The sequence below is a fragment of the Opisthocomus hoazin genome, chromosome 9 (genome assembly GCF_030867145.1).
Source record: "Opisthocomus hoazin isolate bOpiHoa1 chromosome 9, bOpiHoa1.hap1, whole genome shotgun sequence".
Taxonomy (NCBI): domain Eukaryota; kingdom Metazoa; phylum Chordata; class Aves; order Opisthocomiformes; family Opisthocomidae; genus Opisthocomus; species Opisthocomus hoazin.
Window position 1 is genome coordinate 12,627,222 of NC_134422.1, and position 20,814 is coordinate 12,648,035.

The window sequence follows — 20,814 nt, forward strand, 5'->3', positions numbered from 1 at the left end:
TGATACCTCTTTTTACCTCTTTTTACCCTGCTGTCATTTGTAAAATTTCACTTACCATTCAGGGAACAGAAAGCGATATGCTTTTAGGCAATTTCTTACGTACTATGAGTAACAGAGAAGTAACTGCCTCAAGAGTATCCAAAGAGGCAAATGTCAGCTGTGTAACTTCAATTTGCAATAGAACTAAAATAATTTTCAGCAGCAAACAATCTTTTCTAAATAGCTTTTTAACTGCCTACATTTGTCTTGAACACTTGATTGAGAATTGTTTATATATTCAGAAACATTCTTAACAGTACCTGACAGAAGGAGAGCTGCATTTGGTGTCTTTCTCTCAAAAACTCGTACAAAGGCCACTAAATGTATAGAATAACTGAGAAACCACAAATCAATTCACTGAAGAGTTTATACAGAAGCTGACGATGGGCTATTTTTAAATATAATCATTTTCTTTTCAAATAAAATGTGCAGCTCCTTTTCCTATATTGATTTTAGAACCATGTTGCATAGCTGCGTTTAGGGAGTCATTCATTCTCCAACTCCCTTAATTTTGTCTGGGCACCGTTTCCTAGCAGCGTTAATTATTTTCCAGTTTTCTTCTCCATTATTCTTAAGCTTTAAATTCTATCCTAATACCTCCGCAATTCTCCTTTTATGTTGGCTGCTCACAAATTAAAACTCCAGTCTTAAAAATTTTGGTTTAACAAAACATCTATTTGTCTCTCCCTAGTTCTTTCTCCTTTCATCAGAGTGAGCTGACAAAGGTGTGTAGCCCACTATGATCCTAGCGTGATCCATCAATGATTGCGGGTGGCTTTCTGTCTTTCCCTCCCTCAGCATCATTTAGAATAGCTGTTTGCTTTGCCATTTACTATATAGCAGACTGGTAAGTCTGTCTTTTGAGAGGGTAGTCATTGTAGCCTCTCATGCCTCTCTAGTCCTTGTTTTAAACCTACACAGACCTCAGATTGCTCTACACTTGCATTTTTCATTTTAATTCTCCTAATAATGTTCCATTGAGCCTATTATTGCTCAGGCCTCAAGGAATGGTGTTGCATAAATATAAAAAGAACAGATTTACCCACTACTGCAGTTCATCTCTTGAAATTCAAACATTTTACAGCCTGCAAAATACCGGCCCATGCAGTTGAGAATAAGAAATCAGTCAGAGTCTATGTGAAACCATTGTGATTGAAATGGGAAATAACAATCCTTTTTTGACTCAGAAAACAAGAGACATCTTTTTCTTCTCCTGTCCTTTGCGTCCTTCCAGTGATGCAAGCACCGGTGTCCTTTTATCCCAGTATGACTTTCCCATGTTCTTTCAGTCAGTGTGTACATTGTAAATGAAGAGGTAAGCAAAGAAATTTGGAGTACTGGACAGACACTGTGTTTGCTGAGCAAAGCCTTTATCTTTGTGACAGCACAGTCAACATGGGAGACCTCAGAAAACCTCCTGCTGTTCCTGAAACAAATCATCTGCTTTGTTAACCTTTGTCTTATCAGACACTGAGTATCTCTCTTCTCCCCTACTCCATCTTCCATGAAAATTTGGTTGATGTTGATTAGTCTTCTTTCAAGCTTTTGATAATCTGATTAAAACCAGTGGTAAACACTCATAACTCAGTGGTACCTCGAATACTCTGCAAATCAGGTTATACAAAAAGCAGTTGTAAGATTACATTCCATTACACCATACAGTAAATATAGTTCTGTCTTTCTGTAAAATACAGTTTGCAAACTTTGTTCTCTGCTATCAACACATTGTCTATTTTTAGGAAAGAAAACCATGACCTCTTCCCACTCCATTCTCCCACTCAGTGGTGCAAAATGCAAATAAAATGATTGGCCTTTCAGGTATGAAAAGGTTTAGCCAAGCCCTCAAATGAGGTAAAACAGTGCATTCTCTTTGAAGCCTGTAGAGCTGCGCTGCTTTATGTCAGCTACAGTTGTGATCCAGTAGATTAGTTGCTTTCTTTGGGATTAAAGCTTCATGCAGCCTGGACTTTATCTCCATTTAACTAACTCACAAAAGAGGTGCAAAACCTCATTCTGAGGCTTTGTACTTACCTGCATTGAAGCACCAGCTATAGCTAGGGATTAACTTCTTTACCCCTTTCAGTTCATTCTTAAAAAATATGCAATTTACTCTGCAATACTTTTTTCACACTTGGTAGGCCAGTAGGAATTTTTGGTTTGTCCCCACACTATAATTAACAGTGCTTTTTTCCTCTTCCTCCAGAGAGTGCTTCCTAGGGACATGCAGACAATAAGTCTCATCTAAGGTTCAGTGAAAATATGCAAGTAGATTCTGCCAAGAAACTAGTATTTCAAGATATTTTGAACATAAAAGCCATTCCAGGGAAAACTGATCCTACAATAGGACAGAGAGCTATTTTTAAAATTGCTTCAGGCTTTGCAGCTGGGGTTTTTTTTGTTTTTGATGGGGTTTTTTTATTATTATTCCTTGACATTTTAAAGATAAGTCCTGCACACGGGCATTCTACAGAACAATCCTGCAAAAGTCAACACTTCCAGACACTTCCTTACAGCATAGCTACTAAGCATAGCTTTTATCCATGTCTATCATTATTCCACAATGACGGAGCCAATAGGATCTGTCTTTGTCTAGGGTTTTGTTGATCAAATGCTAACACGGAGAACCTCAAGTTGCAGAAGTAATATTGTTGGCGCCAAGGTTCAAGACAGCAGAGACGTGGAAGACTTGAAGTAGTGCTTTAGTACTGCAAAGCTCTATTATTTCTAACTGTCCCTATGTGTCTTGCATTGCCTGGATTCTGAAATTGCATAAATGTAAAAATACTTACGAAGTTTCCAGAAGCATTCTTGGTTGGATTTAGCATCTAAACCACTCAGTCCTCCTTAGTTTTTCTTGGCTTGTTTCTCTTTTTCTATCTTGTGATCTCCAAGGTGGGTCAGTGTTATTAACTTCACCTTTTTAGACTCTGCAACTGAACTCAGAGGACAAAATTATGTTCTCTCTGCTCCTAAAATCAGTAACAAATGTCACTTTGATTTCACTGGGAGCAGGACTTCGCCTGAGAAGGCTACACTTTTGAACAGGGCCATGATGAATCAGACACAGACTTGAGGTTTGTATCCAATGGTCTAGTTTTCAGCCACTCACTTGAATCAGAAATCATAATTAAGATCAAAAAAATAACTTGTGAATCATTTTTCCATATAGGTATTTCTATGTCCCACTGTTGCCATAGTTTGTAAGTGTTTCCCAAGCCTTTAAAAATAGAAAGAACAAAATGCTCTCCTGCTTTCTTACCCCCTCCTTTATTTTCCAAACCCTGTGAAAAATAGCTTAGTTTGGAGAGGTTTACTTTGTCTTCCTTATTTGCTTCTTTGCATATGTGAAGAATTTGCAGAGGGAAAGATGCACTGCAGAAATGGGTACTGCAGAAGTGCTATTATTCTTCACAGTGGTCGGGACCACATTCAGTACACCCAGATGCCTCTCTTGGGAGAGTGCTGTGTCTGTTACTTTAACCTCTCCCACTGGTGACACAATTCTTGTGGGCAAATATTTTTGCCATACTGTCATGACAGAAGCTGAACAGTGGTGCCTCCCTATTTGATGTATGCTGTAAATTGTCTATACTTCAGCTTGCATGGCTTCTCCTACCTTGTCTTCTTTGGATTGGTTTTAAGTCCTAAAGGAAGAGTAATTGAGCTCTAGGAAACTTACGGGAGGGATATAAGGTAAACCAACAGCCTGCTAACAGCCCTGTAGCACTGGTGAATGAGAAAGTGCTGGAGCAATTTCAGAGTGTGTCTGCTTTGCTTTAAAGCTTCTAGAAGCAGGAAAAAAATTCAGGAGTTTCAATAGTGGTAAAAGAGGCCAGTTTGAAATGCGTTGTTTGAAGGCAACAGGTTTTCAGCAATGCTGGAACCCTCCCATCATTTGATGCCAGTCAGTATATTGGGAAGAGGTGACACGTGCAATCCTTTCTCTTTATCTTTCCATTTGTCCTTCCTTCTTTCTGTTTTTCTTGCTTCCAGATGGAGGTCACACATAAGAGGAAGTAAGAATGGCAGATCTCCAGTGCAGGACTGAGTTAAATACTCTCTGCGTTGGCTTGGATATTCTCCTCCCATTTGGACAGTTTTTACTCAGATGTTCTCTAGTCTTTTGTATAGCAGGGAATTAGGGTTGTGGCTTTCAGCGCTGTCCTTGTGGATTGTCTTCAATAACAGTTTATAGTGTACATACTCTGACTTGCTGGGTATAAAGTGTTGAAACCATTTCTATGGCTTCTTGTTGTTAATGGTTTTAAGGTCAAATAAGATGCGTTCCTACCAGCAGGGCCTTTACTTTACAATCCAGTTACTGTTACTTTGGTCAACCCCACCAATTTCTTCTTGGCATTAAGGGCTTGATATTCATATTAGGCTGCTCCACTATTTCGTTTACTAAAGCAAGGAAATTCCATCTGAAAAGGTGATGGCACTAATTGCTGTTATAAAGACATAACTTAGTGCTGCATCTGTGTTAATGCCTTGCCTACTGGGTGACTTCATTGCAAGTTGCAAATGGGTGAAATTATAGCTTACTCACCCGAACAGAACCATATCTAGGAATGCATTTCCATGCACTGTTTAAAAACCAGGCCAGACAATATGTCAGACAGGCAAACTGACAGAAGGGGACTCCTGAGTCTGTGCTTTAACCTTCAGGGCAAAGTGGACATGAAGGTGTTCTTATCTAGCAAGTCTTGTCCCACATGCGTTTTGTTCATGTCCAGGAAATGTTTGCAGTAGCAAAAATTAGTTTTGTTTGATAAACAAAAATCATCCAGGAGTTTGTAGTCTGTTTAAAAGCTTATACTTGAACTGGGAAGGATGAAAGTGTTTTCACTAGTAAAAGATATCTGTAGTCCTTGATGGCTTGAAGTCTGTTTTTTTAATAGCAGTTCGGGGGAGCAGTGGCAATAGTTACACAACTGCTTCCCTGGGGGAGTTAAATTTTGCTTTTGGCATCTCCTGTATTAAATGGAGAAGAGCTGATTTGGGCTAGAAGAATGATATATATCTGCGGGAGGGAGGGAGCAGCGGGGGTGGGGGGAGCACTTTAAATGAATTCTTTAATGGGAGCCCTTTCCAGAAGGCATCCGTGGTATTCCTCTGCAAAAGGAAGAATAAGTACTCAGCACCATATATGGTGACACTTTTATGTTTTTTAATATAAACATGTACAGGCTGGAGCAATCCATGTAGATGGGTTTTGCTGATTGGTTGGGCTGGGGGGGAGGGAAGGAAATGAGACCCTGCTTTTAAGATCTTAACATTAGAAAATTTAAGCTTGGGTTTGAATAAATAAACAGTAGGCAGTTGGAAAGATTTTCAACTGCAAAATAGCCCCTTCCTCTGCCTTGATTTTGTAGCTTCTGTTATTTGTTTTCCTTTAGCTTGTTTGTTTGCAGCCGTTTCATTCTGTAAATTCCTTTGATTTTTGTTCAGGGAGTATGTTGTTCCCAGTGTAGACAGCAACAGATCAGTAAAAGCTATTTGAGATATCTTGGCTCAAAACAGAAAGGGACCACATCCACTCAGTCAACCACCACAATGCTGTGTACAGGAAAGGAGGATGCCACACTGGGTTTCAGCTGCTTTAGTGCAACATACATTCACTTAGCTCAGGCAAGTTACAGTTTTGAAGGGAGAAACCTCTGCTTTTCTGATTTCACTTAAATATTTCAGGAACCAAGTTGGAGAATGCAGCTGCCAGGTGTCTCTGATGCTGCGGGAGAGTTCAGCTTCCAGAACAGAAATGCTCAGAGAGTGAGTATTTTTCCCAGGGACTTGCATGGGTGGGTTCTATTTTTTGCTCCGTTAATTCCCTGCCCTTACAGACCCAGGCTGGCTGCTGTTCAACCTAATCCCCAAATGTGACCCAACAAATTGTTTTCATCATACAGGCTAAGCACATTGTACCAAGCCAGAGTAGAGAAGATCTTTTTTGTTTGTGCCCTTATATGGCTCCTGAAGTCATCATTGATGCAATAAACTAATGGAGTGTGCTCCTCTAATCAACCTCCCCTTCTATAAACACATTTTGTTCCTGCTCTGAGATTATTCCCTGACATTTTTAAACCAGCCCCTTTCCTGGCTCTCTCTTTCTTTTCTTTTTCGGATCATAGTGGGAGGGAACCAGCAAGCTCTGGAGAGCGAAGAGATGGTGGAGATCATGGTAAACTAATATTTGGTAGAACAAGTGGCTTCAAAAACAACAGCAGTGAAACCAGAGCAGCTGAGGAAGAGCAGGAAGACGTCCGAGGTGTGCTGAAGAGACGAGTGGAAACTCGGGAGCACACAGAGGAGAGCCTGAGGCAGCAGGAAGCTGAGCAACTTGATTTCCGTGACATTTTAGGCAAGAAAGTCAGTACCAAAAGTTTTTCTGAGGAGGAACTGAAAGAAATCCCAGCCGAGCAAATGGACTTCCGAGCAAACCTGCAGCGGCAGGTCAAACCCAAGACCTTATCAGAGGAGGAAAGGAAAGTTCATGCTCCTCAGCAGGTGGACTTCCGCTCTGTGCTGGCCAAGAAAGGCACCCCGAAAACCCCACTGCCAGAGAAGGTGCCACCTCCTAAACCAGCTGTCACAGATTTCAGATCTGTGCTGGGCTCAAAGAAAAAGCCACCTGCAGAGAATGGCAGCGCTAGCACCCCAGCACCAAATGCCCGCAACAATTCTGAAGCCCAGAATGCGACCCCCAATTCTCAAGCCCCTGTTGCCAAACCAGCAGTGAAAAAAGAAGAGAAGAATGACAGAAACTGTGAACATGGGTGCGCAGTGGTGGATGGCGGAATAATTGGGAAAAAAGCTGAAAACAAAGCACCAGCAAGCAAACCACCAGCAAGCAAAGCAACAGCACCCTCCTTTACAGAGAAGCTTCAGGATGCTCAAGTAGTCAGTGGTGAAAAATTGGTCTTACAATGTCGGATTTCCTCTGATCCCCCTGCAGCTGTTACCTGGACTCTAGACAGCAAAACCATCAAATCATCAAAGTCCATTGTCGTCTCCCAAGAAGGTAAACTAATTGAATTACAAGCCAGCTGAATGGCACACTGTTTTACCTGGCTCTTGATTAATAATATTTAGTTGATTAAAGGTAACGCAATACTTTATTGAAGTCCTGTGCCAGTAATTGTTTCCAGATGCAACTTTCTTGTTATTTCAGTGGAGTGCACAAGGAACAGTATTGTTTGACATTTCCTGCAGATTCTCATTTAACAGCCTGCAGATGTATTTTTTATAAAGTCAAACTTCTAGCATTTTTAAATGCTGTTTACATTGCTAGCACTGTTTAAGGAGCTGGTACATGACGTTTATTTCAGCTGAATTTTAAGGATTTACAACATTGAAAACAGAATAATATTATTGCTGGTTTACAAACTCTGATTTAATTCTTCTCTATGTTTAATATTTCAGGCTTTTTATTGCAATAAGAAACACAGAAGCAAAGAGGGGTTGTGTTACACAAATAAATTACTACAACAGCACTACATAGTTACGATCAGAGTTGAGAACTGATTTCCAGCGTATTTAGTGCCCCACCACAGATGCTTTTCTTGCCTGTACAGACACTGAAATATTTGAACCCCCCTGGCCTGACAACTTGTAACTAATACCAAAACAGTACAGAGTTTGGTAAAAGTCCTCAGAGAGAACACTTACTGTTGTCAAATTGAGTAATTTATATTCCACATTCTAGATAATCAAACTGGTTTTGTGAGAAAGTTCATATTGTATTCAGAAAAAATACATTTTACTTGGGACAAAAATAGGGACAATATCTCATAATACAAAAAAAACTTCTTTAGTTCATATTTGTTTCATAGAACACTGAGGGAATTATACGGAGAATGACACTGTCTTGCACGTTGTAGTAAAAAAGTTCACGTTCGCAGTAAGAATTGCAGCTTGACACAGGGGTCTGCACTCTTAATTGTCAATCTTTCTTCATTTAATCCAGACTATTTTCAATGTTATTAAATGAGAACCAAATGAATATGCGCAATGGATCACGACAAGAAGTGAATCCTTGTACACCGTTCCAAGCACTGAAACATGAGGAGTGGATGCAGTGCATCCATTAGCACTCCTCCACATGAGGAGTGGATGCATTAAAGTGGATGCAGTCAGAAACAGCATTTCCTTCAGATAGGGTGGGGGAAAAAAAAGATACCAGAGTACTATATTAAGGGGATGCCATAGTAAGTAGGTGGAGAGAGGAAAGTGGTAGCAGGTGCGTTGTGTCTGGCATGTGTCTGAATCAGAATGGTTTGGGTAGGAAGGGACATTTAAAGGCCATCTAGCCCAACGCCCCCTGCAATGAGCAGGGACATCTACCACTAGACCAGGTTGCTCAGAGCCCCATCCAACCTGGCCTTGAATGTTTCCAGGGATGGGGCATCTACCACCTCTCTGGGCAATACATGCCAGGGTTTCATCACCCTAAAAAAGGCTGAAGTAGCGTGAAAAATTTATTTATGAGTACATGATGATTTTCAGCAGAGACGACTGTATAGAATAGGGGTAACTGTCATGTACATAAGAAAAAGTTGACTGGTGGAGATGCCATCCTGGTAAAAAGGGCTGACAGGATGAGGAAGGTGGGAGACTGCAATTTAATTAGCCTTACACTGGAAGCAAGATTTCAAGAGTTTTCTTGGAGTTTCTCAGAGTGAAAAGAAATTCTGCATCTCAAAGTGTCATGTCTGCTATCAAAGTACATCAGATGGACCTCATCTCTGTATCAAAGCTTCTGAGCTATGGTGGAGCTTCCTAAAGTCCTGAAACTTTAGTGTTGTGGTGCTGCAGAAAGCTGTTTTCTTGACTGAAATAACCTGTGTAATTGACTGTTACAATCCCCCAATGCATATTTACTTTATAAAATCACTATCGTGGAGCTGAAAATCAGTGTAGTTGTGCTTACAATGAAGTGGTCCTCATGTACAGAAATGCTCTACCACCTGCCTGAGCAGGACATGTGACTTACCCAGTTTGTTTGGGATAGGGGACACTCTTGGTCACAAAACCCCAGAGCTGGCATTTTGTCAGGATGTCACACTTCAGCAGTGCTTTCCACTGAGGTGAGGAACGAAGGTCACCACTGGATAAGAAATCCAATGTTTCAGGACAGCTTCTTGCAGGGAGTGAAGAGACTGTCCTTACATTTGAGTTGTACCTGCATTACTACACTAGTATCGTGCTTAGGTAGTCAGTTTTATCGGTGCTTCAAAGTTATGCTATTTTTTGCACATATTTGCAGTGGATCTTAGAAAAAAATATTACACAGGGAAGTAAATGCTGCAGTTTTGTCCTTTAATGGAAAGAAATGGAATGAGGATTAGAACTATTTTTTTAAAACCTTATTACATACCCTCTGGTACACTGAAGAGATGCATTGCATGATGGGCAGTTTAGGTTTTTTCCTGATAATACCTGCTGGCTTTGGCACTTGGAGAACAATGTGTTGCTGCTCTCCCCCTGTGCGATGCTTTTATGCCAACTGTTATTAACTAAGTATGCATGATACCTACTGTAAGTAAATTCCAGTTTTCTTAGAGATTGATTTTTCTCTTTTCCCCTGATTAGGAACACATAAATAGTTCACAGAATCACAGAATGTTCGGGGTTGGAAGGGACCTCTGTGGGTCATCTAGTCCAACCCTCCTGCCGAAGCAGGGTCACCTACAGCAGGCTGCAGAGGACCTTGTCCAGGCAGGTCTTGAATATCTCCAGAGAAGGAGACTCCACAACCTCCCTGGGCAGCCTGTTCCAGGGCTCCGTCACCCTCAGAGGGAAGAAGTTCTTCCTCATGTTCAGACGGAACTTCCTGTGCTTCAGTTTGTGCCCATTGCCCCGTGTCCTGTCGCTGGGCACCACTGAAAAGAGCTTGGCCCCATCCTCCTGACATCCCACCCTTCAGATATTTGTAAGTATATATTAGGTCCCCTCGCAGCCTTCTCTTCTTCAGGCTGAACAAGCCCAGCTCGCTCAGCCTCCCCTCACAGGAGAGATGTTCCTGTCCCCTCATCATCCTTGTAGCCCTCCGCTGGACTCTCTCCAGTAGCTCTTCATCTTTCTTGAACTGGGGAGCCCAGAACTGGACAGAGTACTCCAGATGAGGCCTCACTAGGGCAGTGTAGCGGGGAAGGAGAACCTCCCTCAACCTGCTGGCCACACTCCTCCTAATGCACCCCAGGATGCCACTGGCCTTCTTGGCAGCCAGGGCACACTGCTGGCTCATGGTTAACCTGTCGTCCACCAGTTGAAGGAACCAAGGTAGGAGAAGGAATAATTAGAGCTACAGACTAGAACTGAGAAATAACAAATTCAGGATGAACATCAAGAAATACTGTTCAATAGAGAAACTGTATGGATTAGTCTCACAGAAAGTGTTTGGAGCAGCTTTAAGCAGAAAAAGCAACAATGAAACTGGATGCAGTACTCAGCAGCCCAGTGCCAAAATCCCAGATTCTATCTTTTACCCCAAACACTGAAAAGGCAGCTTCATCATGCCCTTAGGTGTCGTGTCCTTCAAGAGCAGTGCCTTTGGCCAACCCTGGAGCAGCGCTTAATGGGCTCTGGAGATAATCCCCTAGAGTCGTCCTCATCTGAAAGAAAGTTTAGTCTGTGGGGAAGGAGAGGAATTCAGAGAAAACAGACCTAGCTCACATTAATGAGCTTAGATCTTGCAAAGCCATTTTTTATTCCTTCACAATGACTTTGCTCCTTCTGTGTTCAGCAACAACATCCACTATGGAAGTGGATAGACTGAGTCTATTCTTAGCTGTTTCACCGACTGGTTTTGTGCTGCCATGGTGTTTGGTGGTCACCACTGATTCTCATGTGTGGAAAATTATCCAGAGGTATGTCACAGAAGAATAACTACCTTGTTTTTACTGAGTTGGATAGAGGAAAATCCTCTATCTAGAGTGAGACATGTTGATCTGCTTCTTATCATACTACAAGCCGATCCTGGTATGGGCTACTGGCCCACAAACTGTTCAGTGTAGCACGTGAACCTGCAGAATGCCATGTTTTTGTCTTTCGGAAATTAAATTAACCCTCTCTATCATTGCCAGAAAACAAAAAGACACAGCAGTTTGCTGATCTGATGCCAAATATATTGTGAAGGGAAATACATAAAGTCTGGTTTTAGGAACATGCCGACCTGATAAAACAAGTGGCATATTTGGCCATTAAGTGTAGATTAAAACTATACTTGTGTGTAACAAGTTCACAGGATAGGCAGACTACCTAGTCCCTTTATGTAGTCACTCGCTGAAAGTAACTTTCTGTAGCATGTTTGTCCTACCTGATAGTAAGGGCCTTTACCTGTTAGAAGCAACTCTATTCATACGTCTCCTCTGTGTTTGAAGAGGCTGACACTACATTGCCTGTCCAAAGCAGTTTAGCCATTAGCGTTGAAGAGAAGGAGGGGTGTTAGCCCCTCTTCTGAACCATCAGAGAAGCCTGAATTCAAACACCAGGATCACAATAATCACTGATTGGTAAGGTCTTTGGCAAAGGCAAAATTAAATCTTGCTCCAAACAAGACTCATCTTCAGGCATATTTATGCAGTATTTGTGCTGTATTCTAGCAGTTAATCTGGGGCTTGAAATGTATTCTTTTATCCCAGGGTTAAGTTTACATGAGCAATTAGAAGTCAGAATCTGGGCAGCATTTTACTGAATGTCATAATCACAACATATCTAAGATCAATCTCATTCCTTCCTTTTTACATTTTAACTATTAATACTGTTTTGTTTCCCTCTGAAATCATGAACATCAGTACTTTTTTCTCCCTTTCTTTTAATAATTCCCTGAATAGTATTCTGTCAGTAGATTGGCATGAGTGGTTTGTTGCCTAAAATATCATTTCTATGACAAAGTGAGCTCTTACACCATTTTTCTTTTACAAACATGTCTGGCTTGGTAGGAGTTTATTAATGCTTTGATTTTATATTTTTCTTCTTTTAAACACTTGTCAGAGTGTGGTTATCTACATTCCTGGGATAGATATTAATGTGGGTTTTGCCTATGAAGTCTCAAATAGTAACTGTAACAAATAAGCAAAAGAGGATACTCATAAATAAGAGCATTATGCATTTATATGGGCAGGTTATGTGGTGTATGGTTAAGAGGCAATTAATTTTAATATAAAGGAATTCTTTGAGGTTACGGGGGGCTTTTTGTTTGGAAAAAAGAATTTTAAGAAGGCTCTAGCAGAGATTACAGTGGAGTTAGACATATAAGGACTGAGCAGAAGAAGCTTCCTCACACGGTGAACTCTTCAGAGCAGGAACCATTTTGTCTTACATTTGTATAGTACTTGGCACAGCAGTGCCCTGTGCTAGTGTCCTGCTCTGTGACTCACTCTTGCATTTTTGCATGGTTACAAAATTTGTTCTAGAAGATGACAGTGAAAGGGCTTTGGAAGCTGGCATCCTTACTAGACTGGAGAATTGAGGTACACAGTGATATATGTCAAAACTGGCAAACTTGCCATTTTTTAAATCAGCTTGCTCTGTTTTTTTTGGCTAGGTTTAGTACCATGTGACTATATAGATTGAAGAGGAACTACTTAATGTGGGCTCAGGTAGCAGTGATGGTGTAGCTCAGAAAATGCCCAGAATTTGTATTGCTTTGTGTAAGACAGCATTTTTTTCTTCCTAAGTGTCTTGGCAGCATAAAGAGTTGGTAATCTTGTTAGCAATAATGCCTTAACAACTTTCTTGTGACTTAACATAACTCCTAAATCTTCCTATCAGTTGTGCAAGTCTGTGTCTGTCAGTTTAACTAGGATCTGCCATGACTTTCTTGATTTTTTTTAATTGACTTTGAGCAAGAGTTTGGTGTGTAATTAACACAACTCTATGTACTGCTGAAAGTAGATGGATTCTGCAGCTTAAAAAAATCTTCTTCAGAAAGTTTAAGGCTAAGGATATCATCTGAGCATCAGTTCTGACACAACTCCATGTTTGTCACACGCCCCAAAATTTCCATCTGTACTGCCATTTTTGTCTGAATCTTCCTTCTTCCAGAAACACATGTAGTGTTGGTTTAAATATAGCAAAAAAGAGATATTTGTTATAATCTCTGGTAATTTATTGCACTAAGTATTCTTATAAGTGTTTTGATTTTAAATCAAGAAAAAAAGCAATGTCTTATTTCTAAATTGAATTTATCTGGTTTCTTCTTCCATACACTTGTTTCCTTCCTCTGCTAAGCTAAAGAGCCCATTTGTACTTGATAAATTGGTGTTGACTGTAACCAAGATACCTCTATCTCTCTTTTTTCCAAAACTTGACAAGTCAAGCTCTTACTACCTTTCTCTCCATAATACATTTTATCCAGCCATTGGAGGCTTGGGATTGTTTTGTTTTGATCTGTTTTTCTTTTTAATACCTCCTTTTCAGTTGCTGTTTCTTGGTTTAGTATTGTGGTTTTGCCTCAATTTGCAACAAAGAACCACGCAATTACTCTCTCACTCTTTCCCCCTCCCCAGTGGGATGGGGAGGAGAATCAGAAGGAAAAAAGGCAAAAAAACACATGGTTTGGGATGAGAAGAGTTTAACAGAATGGCAAAGAGAGAAGAAAACAGCAAGCAATAATACTGATAAAAAGCATTTACGTCATGCAGTGTTCTCACCACCCATTGCTCACCTTGCTTCTGAGTAGCCAAAAGCCTCTCCAGCCAGCTCCCCACTTAAATACTGAGCATGGCATCACATGGTATAGAATATCCCAATGGATTAGCTGTTTGGGTCAGCCCAACCAGCTTCTTGTGAAAATTAACTCTATCCCAGCTGAACCCAGGACATTATCCACCAGTTCTTCTATACCATCTATGCCATGCCCTGGGTCCACACTTTACTAGCACTTCTTCTGAGTTTGTATGTGTATATATATACACACGCATAAATATAATTTCCTTAGTTTACAGACCATCCCTCTAAAAAGTCTGTTGAGTTCATTTAGTGTATGGTGTTGGGGTCCATCTGTTGCAGCAGTCTTTCAGGGCAGGAGAGCTGATGTGTGGTGATGGGCAGTTGCATGCTGCATCCGGAGCTCATGGCTGGTGTATCTCATGCGGCCCGTGCCCACAATCTGCAGGTTGAATATGTCGATCTTGACGAAGTTGTTGGGTGCCAGTTGTTGAAGCCAGGTCCAGTCCCATCACCGCTGTGCTCTGCTAGGTTTCGTCAAAGTCCACCCTCCATTAGTTTGGGTGATTCTGACTGTAATATTCTTTATATAACATATAACAACGATAGTAGTGATAACAGACAGTGATAGGGTCATTTAGCGGTTAACATCATACAATTTCGTTTTATTGACTATTCTCGCCCAAGATCAAATCCCCATGAGGTACACATCAGAATTCCCCATCCTTTTGCATCACTCACCTGGTGCACCCAGGTCCTTGAGCAAAAGCAATCCCATGGACAGGTTTACCTTTGCCTGAGGCAGGACTAACCCAGACTGTCTTCCCTAACATATTCCTCTTGTGCACTATGGGGACTTTATCCCCTTCTGCAGGGCGCTGAGGTTTTGATTGGACAGGGCCAGCCCAGTTCGTGGATCCTCTAGTGTTAACCAACCAGGTGGCCTTTGCTAAATGAGTATCCCAGTTTTTGAAAGTCCCACCCCCCATTGATCTCAGTGGTTTTTAGCAGTCCATCGTACCATTCAATTTTTCTTAAAACACCTTTCCCCCACCCCTTCCTTCTTCTCGGGCTCAACTTCACTCCCATTTCTCTCCCTCCTCCCCCCAAGCGACGAAGTGGAACAGGGAGTGGCGGTTACGGTCAGTTCATTGCACGTCTCTGCCACTCCTTCCTTCTCAAGGGGAAGACTCTTCACACTCTTCCCCTGCTCCAGCATGAGCTCCCTCTTACAGGAGACAGTTCTCCACAAACTTATCCAGCTCTTCACGAACTGCCGCAGCACGGGTCCTTCCCACGGGGTGCAGTCCTTCAGGAACAGGCTGCTCCAGCGTGGGTCCCCATGGGGTCACAAGCCCTGCCAGCAAACCTGCTCCGGCATGGACTCCTCTCTCCATGGGTCCACAGGTCCTGGCAGGAGCCTGCTCAAACGCGGGCTCCCTACGGGGTCACAGCTTCCTTCAGGCATCCACCTGGTCCGGCATGGGGTCCCTTCTACAGGCTACAGGTGGATATCTGCTCCACCGTGGACCTCCATGAACTGCAGGGGAACAACCTGCCTCACCATGGTCTTCAGCACGAGTTGCAAGGGAAGGGTGTCTGCTCCGGCATCTTGAGCACCTCCTCCCCCTTCTTCTTCACTGACCTTGGTGTCTGCAGAGTTGTTTCTCTCACTTCATCTCATTCCTCTCTCTAACTGCTATCTCCCCGTAGTATTTTTTTTCTCTTCCCTTTCTTAACTATTTTACCACAGAGGTGCTACCACCATTGCTAATTGGCTTGGCCTTGGCCAGCAGTGGGTCCGTCTTAGAGCTGGCTGGCACTGGCTTTATCAGACATGGGGGAAGCTTCTCACAACTTCTCGAAGAAGCCACCCCTATAGCCCCTCCACTGCCAACACCTTACCACACAAACGCATAACAATTATCAGATTTAGAAAATAGGCAGCAGAACCATATGTTGGTATCAGCATCAGTGAGATGGAGGTCACCTTCCTATTGCTGTACTTACTGGAGGCCACTGGTCCTCTTTCTACCTCACAACAGTGGAGCTCATGTTTGTTACTTCTGTATTAACCCTTTAAACCTCCTGAAAATAGAGCATCCCTTGCTGTCCGTGAATGCTTGTCATTTCACTATCTTAAGCCCCATTTTCTTTGAGTGAATAGGACTCAGCTTAACGAGTAAATGAGTTCGTTTATGAGGACTGCCCTGTTTTCTCTCTCTTTCTGTCTTTTCCCTTTCTAACATTCTTTCTACCATCTGTAAGTTTATCAGCATTAAATTATGAATACTTCTACATCACAGATTAAAATATTGAGTAACTTTGGTCCTAGTCTGATCACAAAGGAAATGCATCAGAAACAGACTAAGTGGTGATTTCCTCTTGTCACCTTCTTCGTGAAGTCTTTACTTTGGCAGCTCTAATGCTTCCTAACATGAAAGTCATTAATATAGTAATATATCACTAATTACAAGCAGAATAATTTGAGATAACACAAATATTTCAGTACAGACTAAGAAAATTGCCTTTATACAGATACGTTTGCCAGTTAAATGTGTAATCTCATGAATAATGAAAGTAGGGTTCTTACATTGTTTTCCTTAAAACTCCATCAATTAGCACTAATTGACAAATTTTCTTCTCTGAAACTTCTGTGAGTTTTTTTCACTACTTTGCCTGTTGTCAGTGTAACTGTAGTCAATAATTTCCAGGTCAACCCACTTGCTATTTTTGAACATGACTATGACAATAGCACACATTTGCACTTCCCCAGACAATTTGTGATTTATTAGAAAATTAACACCAGTGGGCCAATGAGTTCCTTAACAAATATGTTATGGTTGCTAGGCACAATTTCTCATGGACTAGTATGTACTAATATTGCCTAAATACTCCATAGTACTTCTTTATCCCATGCGATACAAATGAAGAATACACAAATTTCAGTCTGCATCACTGATAGGAGTCCACAGGTTGGCCAGTCAGATAACACTGCAGGGAATTAGACTTAGGAGCTGTTTTCTGTTGGTTTGTGTATTTGTTTTACATCTGAAGTTGACTTTCTGTGGAGTTTCATGGAAAGAATGCAGAAGCCTAGAGATATTTTAAACTGGCTTGCACTATTTTTGAGTAAGTCAGAAAATCCTTTAATAGCTCAAAATGCAAGGGAAAGGTTTTGTGTATCTAAACAAGAGCCTCCAGTAAACTGTCAGCTTCTGTGGCTGTTAAGGTCTTTTCTAGAGCTGCACCAGTTTCGATGTCTAAGTGGAAGATCCCAGTATTCATGTTTACTCCAATCCTGCCCTTGGTGATAACGTTTTGAAGACTGTCTATGGGCTGGTTCCTAAAAACAAAGTAGAGGGATGGGGGAACAAAAGTGATAGCAAATTCTTTTAGTTAACTGGGACTCGTGAAGTGCCAGGATTCAGAATACCCAACTGGAGTAATCAGTCTGGGCTTTCTTGCAGTTATGAGAAAATAAACTTGTTTCAGGTCATGAAGGGTTTTTGCAGAGGAAATACCAAATACTTCCTTGAAAGACATTTGGCTTTCTAGCCCCGGGAATTGACTGTAGCTCTAGATCACAGAACATAGGCCTATTGGGGAGTTTCCTGTCCTCATGAAATCGCATCAGGTTTTGCCTGTTTGGTTTTTAATCATGTTACATAGATTTATACAATTTTTTAGACTGGAAATTATCTTTGGCTTGCTGTCCAGTTGTCTCTTTAAACAGCAGAGACACATGAATTTATATTTGCTAGATGCCTGCAAGAATACTTTTCTAGTGTCCCTTCTCCATTTGGAATGGAACTGCAGCTCGTGACATTTTTGGCTCAGCCTGACTCATGGAGCTGAGTTGCCTCAGGGAAGGCACGTGGCTTTTCTTTTCACCCTGTGGTTGCCTGAGCACATGTGAGTGAGGGGTCAGTTCTCTTCTGAGATAGTTTTCATATTCTTTCTCAGGGGGGAAATTGTCATTATTTAGAGGTTCTTGATTTTGTGGAGGATAAGGAGGTGGGAAAAATTAATTTTCTTCTAACCCTTGTGTATGTCTGGCAAACCAGATTTGTTGAGAACCATTTGAATGTTTTTCATAAGATTTATCTTGAATAATAACATCCAGTTTTACAGTGAGGAAAAATCTGAATGCCAAAATCATAATTGCCATGTCAGAAGTGAGGTCTAGTCTCCAAGGGGAGCCAGTAAACTCTCAAAATTCTTCTAATAGAGGGCTATTCTTTTCAAAGACCTTTCGCGGTCCTTTTGAAGGACCAGTGTCACCTGTGCCTGTGCCACCTCCCACATCACAAGGGATATATTTGATGGGGAGTCTGGGATCAGGCGCTCTGGAAGGCAGAAGGCAGCCTCCAGTCAACAGAAAGGTGGCAAACAGCAAGAGGTCCTGGGAAATTTCCTTACGTGTCAGGACACAGACAAAGTGTCAAACAAAGATCATCTATACAATTTTGCCATTAATTAGGAAAGACTGAGAAAGGTAAATGGAGGAAGGGGAGAATGTATTACTGTGGCTGAAGTAAGAGGAGGGTGGAAGCATTCTGGACAGGCTAACGGCAAAGGCTGGACGTGCACAATGTCTCAGGCTGTGTGTGGGGGACAGGCCAGGCTTCCCAGTGAGGAAGGAGAAAGTAAGCCCACACTTCATCCTCACTTAATGAGGGATATTTGGAAGGGGAAAGTCCGGAGTGTTTTAACTGAGATTCTCCCTAGGGAGCAAAGTACTTCACTGTTCCAAGCAATGCAAGTGAACCTAAGGGATTAGGTAAACCACAGTTCTCCTTCCTCATCCCCCAGCTACTGGGAACAGCTTCTGTTTTAGTTCACAGAGTATTATTTTCTAAGAGGAAATGTATTTCCCTTGGGTCATACCAAGCTTCCCTTGGTAACTATAGAGCTTATGTTGCATCCTGTTTCTGCAAACCCAATGAAGTCAAATTTTGCTTTTTTGTTTAAAAAGAAATGGATTTTTTACAGTGACTAATTTGATTGCCACTGATATATTGGACTTTCTAAAAGATGTTTTACAATATCAGACACTTGTTCTCTGAGTAATTAAAGCAAAAAGAAAATGACTCTGTCATCTTTAAACTTGGGCACTAAGCTGAAGTTCTGCTTTCACACGTGGGTGCTCCTGGGATAGTTAGAGATAAGGCAGAATCAAAATATTGTAGATGGTCACTTGACAGATGCCCTCTTATTTACAGTCCTACACTACTAGCACTTTTGGGAAAAGATCATCAGAGTGAGGATTTCTTATCCCTGCTATAAGACAAAGGACAGAAGCAGAGATTCTGCTCTGGGTCTTCTCTATCCTCATCCATTAACCACTTTAGGGCTGCAGGGACAGCTTTGAGTATCCTAGGGAACAGCAATAAGATTAAATTTATCTATCAATGTGGGTTTTTTTATTTAGCATTAATAAAGTTCCAATTCTGATGTTGAATTTTTAAGGACAAAACATCATTTTCTAGCAGTGAAGATCACCTGTAGTAAAGGATTGGATCACTTGATGCATTTTGTTCCTTAATAGCACTAAGGTTTTTGTGAACTGCAGTATAACATCCATTTCATCTCTCCTTCCTTTGTATTAGGGACACTGTGTTCACTTACCATTGAGAAGGCCATGCCTGAAGATGGGGGCGAATATAAATGCCTAGCTGAGAATGCAGCAGGAAAAGCTGAATGTGCTTGCAAAGTGCTGGTAGAAGGTAAGTACTTGGCTGGATATGGGAAAACACTTCCTTAGAACTTCCTCCTTCCCCCCTTTATTTCCCAATACCACTCTTTATGAATCATAGAATCACAGAATCATTAACATTGGAAAAGACCACTAAAATCATCAAGTTCAACCATCAACCCATCACCACCATGCCTACTAAACCATGTTCTGAGGTGCCACTTCTACACGTTTTTTGAACATCTCCAGGGATGGTGACTCCACCACTTCCCTGGGCAGCCTATTCCAATGTCTGACCACTCTTTCAGTAAAGAAATTTTTCCTAATATCCAATCTAAACCTCCCCTGATGCAACTTCAGGCCATTTCCTCTCATCCTCTTGTATTGTCACTAGTTACTTGGGAGAAGAGACCAACACTCGCCTCAATGCAATCTCCTTTCAGGTAGTCGTAGAGAGTGATAAGGTCTCCCCTCAGCCTCCTCTTCTCCAGACTAAACAGCCCCAGTTCCCTCAGCCGTTCCTCACAAGACTTGTTCTCCAGAACCCTCACCAGCCTCGCTGCTCTTCTCTGGACAGGCTCCAGCACCTCAATGTCTGTCTAGTAGTGAGGGGCCCAGAACTGAAGACAGCACTCGAGGTGTGGTCTCACCAGTACCGAGTACAGGGGTACCATCACTTCCCTACTCCTGCTGGCCACACTATTCATGATACAAGCCAGGAAGCTGTTGGCCTTCTTGGCCACCTGGGCACACTGCTGGCTTATGTTCAGGAGGATGTTGACCAGTACCGTCAGGTCCCTTTCTGCCAGGCAGCTTTCCAGCCACTTCTCCCCAAGCCTGTAGCATTGCATGGAGTTGTTGTGCAGAACTTGGCACTTGGCCTTGTTGAGCCTCAGACGACTGACCTCAGCCCATCAATCCAGTCTGTTCATATCCCTCTGCAGAGCCTTCTTACTCTCGAGCAGATCAACTGTCCTATGAACTTCATACAAGAAAAAGAACTCTGCCTCCTTCCCTCCTGCGCTTTTTGGTCAATACACAAATCATTGTCTACCATAAAGGAGCATAAGCAGAGACACAGTATAGAGCCAAGGGCTCTGGCTGCTTTCTGGAATAAACTATGTTCTCCTGCTGCCCACTGTATTTCTACAAGGGTTTTAGAACAGTAAGTTGAACCCATGAAGATTTGCTTCTGAGCTCTGTGCATTCTTTAAGAGCACATAGGAATTCAACGTGTGAGCATGGGCACCAATCTGGCTCAGAACTATGTATGGCACATTTCTCAGTCTAGAACTTTCAATTCTTCTCATTGAATGACATTTGGTCATTTGCTTTTTTCTAGTGGGACTGAGTAAAAATAAAAAAATTAGCAGCTCAACCACCCTTGTATGCCATAGTCTTAGAAC

The 20,814-nt window shown here is 41.8% G+C and overlaps 1 protein-coding gene across 1 annotated transcript in view; it reads left to right on the top strand.

Annotated features, from left to right (window-relative positions):
- MYLK (myosin light chain kinase) overlaps positions 1-20,814 on the top strand; it is a 231,747-nt gene that overhangs the window by 142,844 nt on the left and 68,089 nt on the right. Inside the window, exons 15-17 of the mRNA XM_075429844.1 lie at positions 5,731-5,811; positions 6,171-7,060; positions 19,323-19,439. Coding sequence (XP_075285959.1) covers positions 5,731-5,811; positions 6,171-7,060; positions 19,323-19,439 — 1,088 coding nt within the window. The remainder of the gene's footprint in view (positions 1-5,730; positions 5,812-6,170; positions 7,061-19,322; positions 19,440-20,814) is intronic.